The 16,399-nt window shown below is 32.6% G+C and overlaps 3 protein-coding genes across 3 annotated transcripts; all 3 read left to right on the top strand.

Moving 5' to 3' along the window:
- Positions 1-553: 553 nt before the first annotated feature.
- Positions 554-3,664, top strand: LOC123911160 (zinc finger MYM-type protein 1-like). The gene is made up of 2 exons (XM_045962517.1): positions 554-814; positions 981-3,664. The coding sequence occupies exon 2, from the start codon at positions 988-990 to the stop codon at positions 3,361-3,363; it is 2,376 nt and encodes a 791-aa protein (XP_045818473.1). The 5' UTR covers positions 554-814; positions 981-987; the 3' UTR covers positions 3,364-3,664.
- A 175-nt stretch (positions 3,665-3,839) lies between these two features.
- Positions 3,840-6,153, top strand: LOC123905346. Its single transcript, XM_045954953.1, has 4 exons — positions 3,840-3,861; positions 4,092-4,162; positions 5,325-5,375; positions 5,502-6,153. The coding sequence occupies exons 1-4, from the start codon at positions 3,840-3,842 to the stop codon at positions 5,826-5,828; spliced, it is 471 nt and encodes a 156-aa protein (XP_045810909.1). The 3' UTR covers positions 5,829-6,153.
- A 700-nt stretch (positions 6,154-6,853) lies between these two features.
- Positions 6,854-13,247, top strand: LOC123911159 (oligopeptide transporter 7-like). Its single transcript, XM_045962516.1, has 7 exons — positions 6,854-7,150; positions 7,274-7,728; positions 8,082-8,179; positions 10,235-10,804; positions 11,450-11,705; positions 11,789-11,971; positions 12,471-13,247. Exons 1-7 carry the CDS (start codon positions 7,099-7,101, stop codon positions 13,074-13,076), a joined length of 2,220 nt encoding a protein of 739 aa, XP_045818472.1. The 5' UTR covers positions 6,854-7,098; the 3' UTR covers positions 13,077-13,247.
- Positions 13,248-16,399: the final 3,152 nt, after the last annotated feature.

Below are 16,399 nucleotides of genomic sequence, written 5' to 3'. Positions count from 1 at the left end.
ACAAAAAGTCCATCGTCGATTACCATGTCGCTCCCAATCATGGTGACTAAACAACGCCAATAAAAGCGATATGAGTAACCGACGACTGACTATAATGCCACGAAACTAACTAAAATAAAAACAACAATAAAAATAATTTTTTTAAAAGAAGGCTTAACTACATATTTGGTCCCTTACGTTTATTTTAGGTTTCAATTTGGTCCCTTACGTTTAAAAAGTATCAATTTGGTCCCTTACGTTTATTTTGGGTTTCAAGTTAGTCCTTTCCGTCAATTTTGTCACTAACACCGTTTGAACAGTACACGTGTCAGTGTGTCCAAGTGCCATGTGTCAGTCCACATGCAGGGACGGATGCAAGTGGAACCAAATGTGGGCAGCTGACCCCACTCACTTCTTATTTTTTAACCAATAATATGTAATTTTGACATATGGCCCCCACATGAAATACACAAATGTCCCCACACCACATATTAACTTTCTGTACTATAGTCTATTTGAGAACATAAATGACCTTTTAATTTTATTGTTTTTTTTTTATTTTAGAAAAAGAAAAGAAAATGAAAAGGCATTGTGTTGTGTAGCGTATCTCTCTCTTCCAAAGTTCCAATTGTGTCAGTAAAAGCAAGTAAGAAACCCTTCTTTTCTTTCTTGTTCATTTACACACACAAACACAATCAAGAATAGAAAATTAATAATAATTTAACCCTTTGTGTCCTACTCCTTCTTTCTTCATCGTGACTGCAAGTGTGTTCCTTTTCTAAATCTTAGTTCTTCTTGTCCTTTATTGCAATTAGGTTAAGAGACAATAATCCAAGTAAGTCTTTTTTCCCTTCATTCTTATTTTTGTCTTACTCTTACATAGTACTATTGTTGTTATTTGACATTTCTGGCCTCAATTTTTATTTTATTTTTAACATTTTACTTGTATTAGAGATGAAAAATGTTTATCAAGTTATTGATTAGGTTATATTTTTTAATAGGTTAGAAATGGAGAAATATTTCAAAAGAAAATCAACATCAGAATCTCAACAAGTTAATGAAATGGAAAATACATCAACACAACAAATAGGGCCATCCTTTAAAAAATCATTCTTAGATGTTGATTTGGAAAATCTTCCTGCTGATCCTGGAGAGAGGAATCAAATGTTGTGTTATCATCCAAACGATCGAGATGAAATTCGAAGAGCTTATCTACAAAAAGGGCCTTGCCAACCAAAGGAGCATAATTTTCCGCAAAGACAATTTGGGTCGTCTTTACGTAAGTTTAATCCTGATTGGTTTCTTGAATTTGGTAATTGGTTGGAATATAGTGTATCAAAAGATGCTGTGTTTTGTTTATGTTGTTATCTTATGAGATATGAGATAGGAGAAAACAAAGGTTGGGATGCATTTGTTACCGAAGGATTTTCAAACTGGAAAAAGAAAGAGAGGCTCAGCATCCATGTTGGAGGCCCTAATAGTGCTCACAATCATGCTTGGAGAAAATGTAATGCACTGATGAATCAAAAACAACATATTGAGGTTGCTATTAACAAACAATCTGACTTGATCAAGAGGGAATATCGAATTCATTTAACTGCAACAGTTGATTGTATTCGACTTATTTTGAAGTTGGGGATAGCATTTCGCGGTGATGATGAATCAGTGAACTCAAAGAGAAAAGGTAATTTTCTCGAGATTCTACATTTTCTTACTAGTCATAATGAAGAGATTGATAAAGTATTGAGACAATGTCGTGGGAATCTCAAATTAGTGGCACCTGACATTCAAAAAGATATTGTGAAAGCCGCTGCTCGTGAGACCTCAAAAGCTATTATTTGTGATATTAATGGTGATTTGTTCTCCATTTTAATTGATGAATCTCGAGACAGTTCGGTTAAGGAGCAAATGTCTCTTGTTTTACGTTATGTAGACAAGAAAGGGCATGTCATTGAGAGGTTTTTTAGTGTTGTCCATGTTGCAAATACAAGTGCTATATCTTTAAAGTTATCATTAGAGTCACTATTTGCAAAGTACAATTTAAGCTTGTCAAGAGTTCGTGGACAAGGATATGATGGAGCTAGTAATATGCAAGGCGAATTTAATGGCCTGAAAAGTTTGATCTTAAAAGAACATAAATGTGCATTCTATGTTCATTGTTTTGCTCACCAACTCCAATTGGCACTTGTGGCGGTTGCTAAAAAGGATGATGATATTGCTTGGTTTTTCATTCAAATTAACAATTTATCTAATATTGTTGGAGCATCGTGCAAGCGCCGAGATATTTTTAGAGAAAATCAATCTCTTAATGTAAATGAAGGATTAGAAAGTGGAGAAATTTCTAGTGGTCGTGGCTTGAATCAAGAAAGCACACTAACAAGAGCTGGAGATACTAGATGGGGTTCACATTATGGTACATTATTGAGGTTAGTTTCTTTGTTTCCTTCTGTGTGTGATGTGCTTGATACAATTGTGAAAGAAGGCTCAAAAGCAGAACAAAGAGTTGAAGCCCGTCTATTGAAGAATACTTTGCAATCTTTTGAGTTTATTTTTAAATTGCTTTTGATGAGAAATATATTGGGAATTACTAATGATTTGTCTCAAGCATTGCAAAGAAAAGATCAAGATATTGTAAATGCTATGACATTTGTTAAAGTGTCAAAGGCAAGATTGCAAAACATGAGAGAAGATGGTTGGTGTAATTTACTTGATGAAGTGACATTGTTTTGTAAGAAGAAAGATATTGAAATTGTAAATATGGATGATGTATTCACATTACATGGGAAACCAAAGCGTAATGTTGAAACAGTTTCAAACTTGCATCACTTTCAAGTTGAAGTATTTTATAAAGTGATTGATAGACAACTTCAAGAGCTTAATAACAGATTTACAGAGGTGAATAGTGAATTGCTTATTTGTGTAGCAAGCTTAAATCCACAAGATTCATTTTTTGCATTTGACAAGGAAAAATTGATTAATATGGCTCGATTTTATCCGTCGGAATTTTCTTCTGTGGAGCTTATTGGACTCGACAATCAACTTGAAAATTATATCATGGATGTTCGTTCTAGTGAACAATTTTCTAATTTACATGGAATTAGTGATCTTTCAGGAATGATGGTGGAAACTAAAAAACACATTGCTTATCCAATGGTTTATTTACTTCTAAAGTTGGCATTACTTTTGCCTGTGGCAACTGCAACAGTTGAAAGGAGTTTCTCAGCAATGAATTTTGTGAAGAACCAATTGCGCAACCGTATGGGGAATGACTTTCTGAATAATTGTTTAGTCACATACATAGAGAGTGAGGTATTTGATAGTGTTGAAAATGAAAATATCATGCAATACTTTCAAAATATGCAGTCCCGTAGAGGGCAATTGTAATTCTTGAATTCATATTGGTGCACTTTTTGTTATCGATCTTTGTGTTGTAGTACTTTGGTGCCCTACTAGTTCTCTGGTTGTTTTTTAAGAGTTTGGTGTTTATTAGAGAACTTTAATTGGTGTATTTTTTGTTATCTTTTTGTTAAGTTTTATTCCTTTTTACCTATTCGTATAAGATTTATAATATTTTCCTCTCATCTGAGAACGTCCTGTGCTTGGATTTTAATTTTTAATAATTTTTTTTCCAATTAAAAAAAAAAATAATAATTTTGACCCCACATAGTGAAATTCCTGGATCCGTCACTGTTCACATGTGCCAATTGACTGCCACATGTGACAAAATTGACGGAAATGACTAACTTGAAACCTAAAATAAACGTAAGGGACCAAATTGATAATTTTTAAACGTAAGGGACTAAATTGAAACCTAAAATAAACGTAAATGACCAAATGTTAAGCCTTAAAAGAATGACAAAATGAGGGAGAATGACATATTTGGTGTGAACTTTTTTCAAACAATGTCCCCCTTTTATATAATTCACCAAAAATTCTGATTGGCTTAGCCATGTCGCTGCCTCCCTCCCACGTCACGTGGCAACACAGTTTGACTGTATGGGAGACTATTTTTTTACTATCGACATGCCCTTAGTTTAAACTGTAAAATCGAGGTTCAATTTTATAAAGCTTAACAATACAACGTTACAACAATACAATATTTTTCGATGCAGTTTTAGGGAAAGTTAAGGACTTCCTAGGAGTTATGTCAGAAGCAAGTAAGCGGCTGGAGAATGATGCTAAGGTTAAAACTTTTTTTTTTTAAACTTCAAACATCTTCATTCATATCATATAATAATAGAAGAGTTACCACATACAGGAGAGTCATCTAGAGGAAAAGCATAACCCAACCAAGTCTTACAACCAACTAGCATAGCATAACCTACAAGTCTATGAGCCAAAACATTCAAATCTCTACAAACATAATTAATAGAAATCCTACTAAAGACACTCATAAGGAGTTTACAATTTGTGACTATTGATTCATGTTGTGAATTCAAAGCGAAAACCACACCAATAATATTTAGTGTGTGGGACAAATGAATTGAAGCAATCAAATCAACAATGAATGAGAATAAGCAATAAATCAACAAAAGCTAAAACTACCAAAAAACGATAAAAGAGACACGAAAATTGTTTACCCAGTTCGGTCCAAAAAGACCTAGTCTGGGGGAGGGAGCAGCTCTCCGTTCCACTATCAAACTTCCTTCTTGATTACAAAGAGATACAAACCAAAGAGTTACAAGATTTAGTGTTTCCCTAAATCCACCTTTTTCCCAAATCTCTTTCCGTGACCAAGAGATTTCAAATATAATGTTTACAATATGAAAGAGATGAGTTCTAATCCTAGATAATACCCAAGAGAGACACACTCTAATTATCTAGCCTTAATGATGTTGAGAACCCTAGAAAAAACCACTTTTCCTTCTCTCTCTCAAGTTGGCGGGGCAAACACAAAAACAGAGCATATATGATGATGCTGCGACGCCGCGCGTGAAAGGCTCTCACGCCGTGCGCAGCCAGCAGACCAACCAACCCCCAAAACCTCCCGTATTACGCCGTGCGCCAAGATGCCACATTGCCACGCCCCCGGCGTGGTTCAAGCTCCAGGATCATCATTTCATCATTTCTCAAGGCAATTCTTCACAATTCAATACTAGCAATAGCAATAAAATTAGATCCTCTAATACATTCCACCACCACCAAAGCATCTGACTGTATAATAGTTTCATTCAAATTTTGGTCCTTCGCTAGTTGCAGGCAGGCACCATCGAATGGCCAAAGCTTCAGCAAGTAACGGATCCACAATAAAACTTGATTTCTAATTGAAGATATAAATAATTTTTACTGTTTTGTAACCATTTTTTCCTCCTTTTTTCTTATATCTCCGATTCAAATATATGCAGGACCATCCAGAGGAATATGATATTGAAAATGAATCCGAAGTTATTGAAATGGTCAGTCAATGTTTTATATCTCTTTTTATATCAATAATCCTTCCACCTACATGTCTATAGTCATATTAGTGATTTGTAATAGTGGATTATTAAATTATATTTATTGTCGGTTTCAATTTCTGCAAGGATTTGATGCTTGGTGTTGCTGATCTTCATACACCTGAGGCTGAGGCTGAGGCTGAGGCTGTGGCTGCTGCAGAGTCAGCTATTTCAGGTTGCCAGCCCATGATTTCATTGGCTGCTGATGGTAGTGAAATAGACTCAAAAGAAGAAAGCAGTGTTGATGAAGATGATGAAATTGATAGCAATGTTGATCTATGTGATTATGGAAACGATGGTAAAAAGCCTTCGTCTCTTGATCAAAAACATACTTCTAATAAGGATTTTGACCATGAAAAACAGAAAAGAAATCGCCATTCCAAAAAGCGTCCGACTATAGTTGAGCTATCATGAGGCCAATGGGGTTATGAGAATTAAATATGCTTGTCTTGTACGAATGTACTGGATTTGCCCCCCCCACCTGGCTTCGAGTCCCTCATTTTGAAAGATAAGCTTGGAATTTAGTCTATGCTTATTTCTTTTTTTTCTTTCCTGTTATTTTGTAACACCACAAAAAAAAAATACTGAGATGAATGTGGCCCGAATCACTCCTTTATACATTGGGGTTCAAATTTCAGCCCTATAATATCATGCAATTGTGTTTTGTGCATGTAAATAGTCTAGTCTAGAGAATTTGTTTAATTGTAACAAAGCTATATTTATTGTTTAACTGGTCCAAATCCACCTTGTTCAAGCTTATTTATATTAGAGAAGTTGTTTGTAGCTATATATTCTGATGGTGTCAAGGTCAAATTTTGTCAATGACGGTTGTTTCCTGCATAAATTCAAATTCAATAGCCCTTCTGATTTAACACAATCCACAGCCCGGGAAACTTTCAATTAAGTAGGGAGAGAGTTTAAGAAACCATAAAAGTGTTGTGATTGTTAAGTCACAACTGTGAGTCATTTGTTGCAGCTTTCAACAATGCGCTCAATGATATTAATTGGTAGATGAACGACTAAGATAAACACATGATAAATAACATGAGAGAGGTGGCAGGAGACGATCCATTTCCTTGTGCGAACGACATGAGGGAGACAAGACATTTCATTGGCTTGATCCTTTAAGAAGGGAAACATCGGTGTATTATTTGATTACTTGTTTTTGTTTGGTTAAGTAGTCTAGTGACTAGAAATTTCATCCACAAGACCACAAGGTGGATAAGTGGGATAACCAGAATTCCTACATATATATATATATATATATATATATATATATATATATATATATGATGTAATATCACTACCAACTGAGCTAAATTCACAGAACTTCTTATTAATCTTATTTGATTACTATTACTTCTTCATTTTAACTTCTTTTTCCTACATGTCACGCTTTATTTAAATTTTAAAACTATTTTAGTGAAAAGACATCCATTGGACTGTATGTCCTAGAGGCTGGGATGTGGTCCAGACATTTCTTAATTTAGCCATTAATTCAGAATCTTCAATTTACCTATCTATATATTGTCCTTGTGAATTAGTCGTGGCCTCCTCTAATTCCTCTTCCTCTACCCTCCTCCATAGCTTGCTTAACCCTCTTGAAAAATCAAAAACATTGTTTATACAAACAAAATATATAGAACACAAATATTTAGAATCCAAATTGTAGATATCATCAAATATGGAAGCATCTTCATCACACGAAGAAAATGATCATATCACATCCCCTCTCCGTAAGCAAAAATATATGCATATATCCATATATCCATCTTCATTTCTAGTTTATAATCTCTTAATTTTTCATTAACATATTAATTTGTTACATATATTTATTAATTAAATCTTATACGTTGTAGTATCTAAGGAGGATGAAACGGAGGAAGAAAACTCTCCGATCAAACAAGTGGCTCTAACGGTGCCAACAACCGACGACCCTTCTCTACCGGTTCTCACGTTTCGAATGTGGGTACTAGGAACCCTTTCATGTGTTCTTTTATCATTCCTCAACCAATTTTTTTGGTACCGAACGGAACCTCTTACTATTACAGCAATCTCTGCTCAAATTGCTGTTGTTCCTTTGGGTCAACTCATGGCTTCAAAAATCACAAAACGTGTTTTCTTCAAAGGAAAATCATGGGAATTCACATTGAATCCTGGTCCTTTCAATGTCAAAGAACATGTTCTTATTACTATTTTTGCTAACTCTGGTGCTGGCACTGTTTATGCCATTCATGTTGTTACCGCTGTCAAAATTTATTACCACCAGCATATCTCATTTGCTGTTTCTTTGCTTGTAGTCCTCACCACTCAGGTACATAGTTTTTTAACTTTGACTTATAGTTGTTTTTTCTATAAAAAAAAAAAAAAAAAATTAACGGTAAAATTCACACATTAAGGTTAGATAAATAGTACCAAATTACTAGTTTCAACTCGTACCTCACCATTTTGTTAAAAAATAAAAAAAAAAATCGTACCTCAACATATTAAATATCTCTGCAAAGTAAAATTTATATGATTGACATGTAGCTATATATGATTCAAGTTTTAACCTTACCTAATTTACCAACTTTTTAAATTTCCTCTTCAAATTAATTAACTAAACTAGTATAAGAATATTGTTATTATAAAAAAGGTGGTTAATTTGCATTTGAATTTGAATGGTAGGTATTGGGTTTCGGATGGGCTGGTATATTTAGAAGATATTTGGTTGAGCCAGCGGCAATGTGGTGGCCAGCAAATTTAGTTCAAGTTTCACTCTTCAGGTAAATAATAATGATATTTTCTCCTATCATTTTTATAAGAGATAATAGAAATAGAGATAGTAAAACTTGGTCAAAAGGAAGACTTACTACTAGGTATATTATTATTTTCACATAAATACATATAATGTTGATCTATATGCTATACCTATACCAATGACATCATTGCATATATATAAATACATTTCTATATGTTGATCTATATGTCAATTATAAATACTAAGTAATCAGTTTATATATTATAAATCATATACATGTCTATAATGAAAAGAAAAAAAAAAAAAAAAAACTATGTACCTACTACTACTTTATTGAAAGAAAGTTTTTTTTTTATGGTCCAGTAGCCTGGTGACTGAAAATTTCACCTTAAAAGTGAATATTGGAGTGTCTGAGGTTTGAACTCCGATTTCTGCATAATATATATGATATCTCTATTAACTGAACTAAACTCATGAGGACCGTCGAAAGAAAAACTTAATATTACATTTATTATTATTATTTTCACATAAAATATCTATACCTAGTACCCACATACATTTATTATTAAAAAAATGCATATATTCATTTCTTTCAATATTGTCAGTACACTTCAATGGTTGTAAGTTGTAACAACTAACTTGCACGTATATTATTTCTTAAGTCATTTTAGAATTGCAAGTTGCAAATAAGAACATGCATGAACATGATATCCTTTTCAACCTTGGTGGTGTCCAAACTTCCCAATATACGCTACTTCTGATTTTAAATTTGGAAATTAGTAGTATAATTCTATTTATGAATTTAATTTTCAACATCATATACTCCCTGTTTTTTTTCCTGCACCATTGAAATAACATTTTTTTTTTTACTAAAGAAATAACATTTTTTTTTGTTACAATGAAGATCAAACCCAGGACCTCATACATACTACCAAAATCCTTCACAACTAGACCAAACCTATGGCTTGAAATAACATATATTTTGTTTACCGTATATTCTGTTTGTAATTTCAATGAGAAGGATTTTCAAAATTTACATATTTCTTTAATTTTGAAAGGAAAAAAAACGTTGTCAAAATATAATTGAAAGGGATGTGGGTAACGTGCACTTTTCCTAACCATGCTATGCTTGAAAGGGACGTATGTGTACAAGATTCTTTTTCTTTCTTTTCTTGAGGCACTGTACTGTACCAGATTCTTTAATAGTTTTGTTTGTTTGTTGGTATCTCGCCGTCTCTAAATTCAGATATTTTCATGTTTCCATTTAAAAAAAAAATTGAACAAGTGTTTCCATTTAAATTTTGATAGAACTTCATTTAAATTGTACAAAAAAAAAAAACTTTAAAATATACTAATTAAATTATATTTTCTTATACAACATATAAGATAAATATAATAGCCGTACAATTCAGTTGGTAGTTATGCATTAGCCCGGGTTGGACCTCATTTATAAAGTGAGGATTGTCTTTAGTTTATTAAATACTTAGTTAGACCATATCGCAGCCGATGTGAAACTTCTTAACACATATAATATAAATATAATAGCTAATCAATCATGTGAATACAATTCAGTTGATAGTTATATGAACGCTCGTATGCAGTAGTTTGGATTGAAACCTCAAATTCTTCACTTCCTCCACGTTTAAAATTGAATGAATCTAACTAAACTACTAAAAAAAAACAGACCCCAACTAACATTTTATATGTGGGGTTAAAATGTCATAGGACTTTAATTGTGATTGTCTTTTTCTTCTTACACACTAATGAAGTAATGGTGATTGTTTATATATATATATATTTGCAACTCATAATTAACCTCACATTTTTTTAAAAAAAAAATTGACTAAACATTTTAAATTTTTATAATCCACAACATAAATTCATTTTTGTATAAGAGCAACCAATTTTTGAAATTGCATGCATATATTACATCTTTTAATTTTCTCCTTATATCCACCTAAAGTCCTAAACTTACTCAAATATTTTGGTACCTATAAATTACTTTTTATATTCACTCTTCATTAAGTCTTCTATTACATTACATGCTCTAATTCATTGTTACTACCTTGCACTCATTCAGGGCCCTGCACGAGAAGGAGGAAAGAACAAAAGGAGGCTTAACAAGATCTCAATTTTTCGTTATCTCATTCTTATGCAGCTTTGCATACTATGTTTTCCCTGGTTACATTTTCCAAATGTTAACCTCACTCTCTTGGATATGTTGGGTATTTCCCAATAGTGTATTGGCCCAACAACTCGGGTCGGGCCTAAATGGTCTCGGCATCGGTGCAATTGGACTTGATTGGTCTGCCGTTTCAGCTTATCTTGGAAGCCCACTTGCAAGCCCATGGTTTGCAACTGCAAATGTTGCAGTTGGATTTGTGTTTGTTATGTACATTATCACTCCATTGTGCTATTGGTTCAATGTTTACAATGCTAAAACCTTTCCTATTTTCTCTAATAAACTTTTTACCTCAAAAGGTGAAATTTATAACATTACGAATATAATTGACTCTAATTTCCATATGGACCTTGCTGCTTATGAAAAACAAGGAAGACTCCACCTTAGTACTTTCTTTGCCATGACTTATGGTGTTGGTTTTGCTGCACTTACTGCTACTATTGTGCATGTTGCTCTCTTTCATGGAAGGTATGTCTTGTTTGTATCTACTATCTAAAACTCAGTATCCGGCCCTAGGGGCTAGGACCGACTAAAGCCAAAGTTTTTTTAATAATGCTAGTAACACACTCTTTAACAAATACACTCCAACACACTCTCTTTTATTGGTTGAAATTTACATGGGTCCCATAAAAAAATGTTGACCCATATAACTTTTATGGGACCCATATAAATTTTAACCAATAGAAGAGAGTGTGTTAGAGTGTGTTTGTTAAAGAGTGTGTTGCTAGCACTCCTCAAGTTTTTTTTTTTCTCTGTATGGACTAATCCAATATGATTCAATATTAACATGATTTATGTGGCTCAACTAAGGTTGAAATTGGTTGAACCGCGGCTCAACCAGTTCAATATGATTCAACCAGACTATAATGTAGCTCAAATTAAAATTAGTGACCAATTGTTCAATTCATGATTCAATATATTGAACCAAATTTAAGTGGGTTAATTTAGCTTCTTCAAAAAAAAATATTGAACCGGCTTATTTAGTCCGATGTTTGCATACCTTTTGTTTAAACAATAAACTTATAAATATTAATTTGAACTTCTATACTATGCATATCTATATGTCATGTAGACAATTTAAGAATGAAATGGAATACTTGTTAAAAAAAACAGAGAAATATGGGAGCAAAGCAAATCAAGTTTTAATGAAAAGAGCATGGACATCCACACAAAGCTTATGAGGAGGTACAAACAAGTTCCTGAGTGGTGGTTTGTGTGCATACTCATAGCAACCATTGCAACTACCATTTTTGCTTGTGAATATTACAATGAACAGCTTCAATTGCCTTGGTGGGGTGTTCTGTTAGCATGTGGCATTGCAATCTTCTTCACCCTCCCCATTGGTATAATAACAGCAATCACAAACCAGGTTAGTATAATATAGATACTACTACATCAATAGAATAAAATAATTATTATTTTCATTGGCTTATACTCAATTTATAATTATAGAGTCCAGGACTGAACATAATCACAGAGTACATCATAGGATATATCTACCCTGGATATCCTGTAGCTAACATGTGCTTCAAGGTTTATGGTTACATTAGTATGTCACAAGCCATCACTTTCTTGCAAGACTTCAAACTCGGTCACTACATGAAAATCCCGCCAAGAACCATGTTCATGGCACAGGTCAAGTTACTTATTTAAATACGTTCATCTGACACGTGTTACATTACTTACTAGGCTAAATTACACTTTATTCCCTCTAACTTTCACAAACTTGAGATTTTTGCCCTTAACTTTCATAATAGCATTTTTGGCTCATCTAACTTTGGCCCCTTTTGCAAGAGGTTGACCCTCCATTGGTTTTGACCAAGTCAACCTACATGTGGACAGTGACTTACATGCCACATCATCATATCATGTGAGTCGCTATCCATATGTGCGTTGACTTGCTGACGTGACATATGAGTAACTGTCTATGTGGGCGTTGACTTGGTCAAACTCAGTGGGGGGTCATCCTTTTCCAAAAGAAGTTAAAATTAACGGGACAAAAGTGCTATTATGAAAGCTATGGGGTCAAAATCGTAAGTTTGTGAAAGTTAGGGGGTCAAAAGTGCAATTTAACCTACTTACTATTAAAAAGATGAATTTAATTAAACTCACTTCCTTTGAACTTAATTATTAGGTTGTCGGAACTGTAATTGCGGGTCTAGTGTATTTGAGTACTGCATGGTGGTTAATGGAAAGCATACCAGACATATGCAAAGAAACATCCTCAGTTTGGACATGTCCAAGTGACACAGTGTTCTATGATGCATCAGTTATTTGGGGTTTAATTGGTCCAAGAAGAATATTTGGAAACTTAGGAACCTACCAAAATGTGAATTGGTTCTTCCTAGGTGGAGCCATTGCTCCTTTACTAGTTTGGTTAGCTACAAAGGCATTTCCACAACAAGAATGGATTAAACTCATCAACATGCCTGTATTGATAGGTGCTACTGGAATGATGCCACCAGCTACTGCAGTGAATTTTACTAGTTGGATCATTGTTGGATTTCTGTCTGGTTTTGTTGTGTATCGGTATAAACCGGAGTGGTGGCAGCGTCATAATTATGTGTTATCTGGTGCATTGGATGCTGGTCTTGCTTTCATGGGTGTGGTTTTATATTTTTGTTTGGGATTAGAGGAAATTAGTATTGATTGGTGGGGAAATAATCTTGATGGTTGTCCCTTAGCTCATTGTCCAACTGCTAAAGGAATTGAGGTTCAAGGTTGTCCTCTTTTCACTTAATTAGAATTAAATGTACATTGTTTAGTTACTATTGGTTAGCTTAATCAACATTGTATTTAAAGTTCATGCTTTAAAATTTAGTTCCCCTTCATTCAATCACTCTATAAGATGTAAATAATGTTGTGTTTTGAGTGTTTTTGTTCTATTTCAAATGTTATGATGTAAGTCTCATATAGATGATTTTGTAAGCTTTTAAGTCTTCATCTACTAATGTGTGATACAAACTTGTAAGTTGGGACTCCATGTGCTCAAAAGAATTGAGACAGATAATTTCAGTGCAATTATTGTTAGTAGTTGCCAAAAAATTAGTATTATGGTTTATGTATTATGCAAAAGACATACACAACCATGCAGCACTATATGTATTATGTATTTATGTATTATTATGTATACAAGTATATGTATTATGTAGATATAACATAGACACAACCAAAGTAGCAAATACAAAACCTACAAAAAAAAAATTGGAGGTCAGGGAAATTTTAGAACGTATTTTATAATTTTTTTTCCAAGCAAAATTTTGGAAAATATTTTCCGATCAAAACCAATGTCAGAGGGCTACTAACCTACAACGTACTAATGCAGAAAATAATCGGTTGAAAACGAATATTACCTTGTGTTTAAGCCTCAAAGAGTGTAGAAAGTCTTTATCAACCCTCCAATATTAATTTTAGTCAACCATTCTAAGGAAAAACGCATATTTTTTTAGAGAGATTTTGGTTGAGTAAAGAAGATGGAGAAGTGATTCATCATCTGCCTGTATAAAGGAAACTTTCGGAAAATATTTTTTGAAACGAAGGAATGGAAATTATTTTCCGAACTTTTATTTGATCTGATCTTATTTTCCGAAACTTCTATCCAATGGCAAAATTGTGATTTTGGGGTATAAAGAAAACATGGGGGAGAGAGAAAAAATCGATAAAAATAGATAATGAGCTTACAATTGTTGGTGTAAGGCTTATATCATGATATTACTCTTCGCCCACCTAAATTGATCTGAATCCCACCACAGCCTCCAATTTATCAGAAAATATCTCTTGATTGTGCAAATTTTATGGGAAGATATTTCTCGATAACGGTGCAACAAATTATAAACTTAAATGACCTATTTGTTACCTAAAAAACATAAATGATCTGACTGTTACAAATGTTGGCTAGGTAAGCGTCCTGTAATAAGACGGGTAGTTATGAACCTCATAGACCATCCACACACGGGGGTGGTCTGGAAGGCCCCAATTGGTGGGAAAAAACCCTCAACTCTTTGGGATTATCTCACCCTTGGAAGAAGAACTATAAAAAGAATAAATATAGTGATAATTTGATTCTTCGTGCCGTAGTAAACAGACCTTTAAATGCATTGGAACTAAGCTATATTAATAATTCAAACAACACTCTTCTATAAGTAGGGTGATAAGAGGTTGACTCGGTGGTTGATGTGGAAGAGTTGATTAGTAAAATTATAAGGGTGGTATCGGGTTTCATCATCTCGACAAAAAACTAATAAATTAACATTGACAATTTTATTTTATTTTTTTTAAAAAATAAACTTCTATAAGCGATTATTCAACAAGCACTCTTGATCAACATTGGAAACCTTCAAAAACAATCCAACTCCACGTGGAGGGTTCAAACCAAATTTTAGTGCACGTTCATATCTTTCTACTCTAGTCATTCCAAAGCATGGACCATATGCCATATTCATGTCAAATTGCCGTAGCATCATCTCTGCCTTACTATAGTCAGGACCAACTGAAAATAATTAAATAAAATCCTATAATCAACAAATAATAATAATAATAATAATAATAATAATCTTCCATTGGTATAATTTTATAACTAACCATAGAATATATCATTATTTATGTTACAACAACTAGTAGAGATGGGATTGCTTACTGGGACGTTCAGCGGTGACTTTCTTTTTCTTCGATTTAGATGGCTTTTTGAAAGAATTTTTTCTTTGCTTGAAATAATTCTTCATCTTTCTCCTTTTAATTCTTTACCCTCTAATTTTGGTAGAGAAATTCTTAGATGAAAACTTGGTGGAACCAACTTGCACAACAAAATATTTGAAAGTAATCAATAAAGAAGTAAGAAAACTATAATAAGGATTAAGGACATCTTGTGAAGAAAACCATAATAAAAACAAGCAACTAGGTTTGGTATAATGATGAGGGATTTGGATAGTACATTATAGGTTCTAGGTTCGATTCACAACTCATTGTAAACAAAAAAAAAAAAACATAATAAAGACAACTTGAGAAAATTTACCTGAAAAACAAGAAACAAAAAATTATGTTTGTAATCCCGGATTGTATTACTCTTATGATAATTATGAATAAAAAACTTTGATTTGATTTGTGTAAAAAAAAAAAAATATGCTTGTTTTTAAACTGGGATATGTTTAAAAACAAAGCGAAATTATGTTTGTTTTTAAACCGTTATATATATCTCACATGTCAAGCTCATCACATATACAGTACAATTTTTTTTTATAAAAGAAAACACTAAAATCGTAATTAAACCCTATAAAAAAAAACACAATTATTGTTTGATTAACAAATTTTGAGCGATTTGTTAAAAAAAAAAAACAAATTTTGAGAGATTAAATACCATAATGAAAAAAAATAAATAAATATTAAGCGATTAATGTGCTATCCAAATACATGTTTTAATTGATCTCAAACGCCTAGACTTTGTGACATGACAGTAAGATCCATGATATAATTGGAGTGATAGAGAAACGGTGACATAAGATCTAAGCAAGGTTCCTAAAAAAAAAAAAATCTAAGCAAGGTACAATATGTTTATTTTATTTTTCTTTCACCACCAATTTAATTTAGTTGGGATCTAAGCAAAATAAAATGTGTTTATTTATTTTATTTTTTTAAGCTCGAGGGGACAAAAAAAAATTGTATTTTATTCAAGCTGTATATTTAGTATTTACATAATAAGTCCTATTTATATGACAATATAATGGACTGGTGAAATTAATGAGCATCCACTCAATTATTCATAATAAAAATCAATTAAAAATAAATATTCATAATAAAAATAAATCAATATAAAAATATTACTAAATTTTGTGATAAAGTATTAACATGAAAACAAAATGAAAAATATTTACTTGGAAGTGACAGAGGTAGTATCAGTTAGCAAGTCTATTTTTTTTTTTAAAAAAAACGCATACTGTAATTGTTTTTTTTTTGTGTTAAAATTTTATTGTATTTGTTATTGTATTTATTTTATATTAAAAATATTTATTTTGAGATAAAATATTATAACAAATGAATCATTTATTATAAGACCGGAAACGTAGAAAG

The sequence above is a fragment of the Trifolium pratense genome, linkage group LG2 (assembly GCF_020283565.1).
Source record: "Trifolium pratense cultivar HEN17-A07 linkage group LG2, ARS_RC_1.1, whole genome shotgun sequence".
NCBI lineage: Eukaryota > Viridiplantae > Streptophyta > Magnoliopsida > Fabales > Fabaceae > Trifolium > Trifolium pratense.
Note: the sequence above shows the minus strand (reverse complement) of the source record. Positions and strands in the feature narration are given on the sequence as shown.

Coding starts and splice junctions, on each gene's coding strand:
- LOC123911160 (XM_045962517.1), top strand. CDS start 988: ATGGAGAAATATTTCAAAAGAAAATCAACATCAGAATCTCAACAAGTT.
- LOC123905346 (XM_045954953.1), top strand. CDS start 3,840: ATGAGGGAGAATGACATATTTG. Junction 4,163..5,324: donor GGCTGGAGAATGATGCTAAG/GTTAAAACTTTT, acceptor AAATATATGCAG/GACCATCCAGAGGAATATGA. Junction 5,376..5,501: donor AATCCGAAGTTATTGAAATG/GTCAGTCAATGT, acceptor AATTTCTGCAAG/GATTTGATGCTTGGTGTTGC.
- LOC123911159 (XM_045962516.1), top strand. CDS start 7,099: ATGGAAGCATCTTCATCACACGAAGAAAATGATCATATCACATCCCCT. Junction 7,151..7,273: donor TCATATCACATCCCCTCTCC/GTAAGCAAAAAT, acceptor TATACGTTGTAG/TATCTAAGGAGGATGAAACG. Junction 11,972..12,470: donor GAACCATGTTCATGGCACAG/GTCAAGTTACTT, acceptor CTTAATTATTAG/GTTGTCGGAACTGTAATTGC.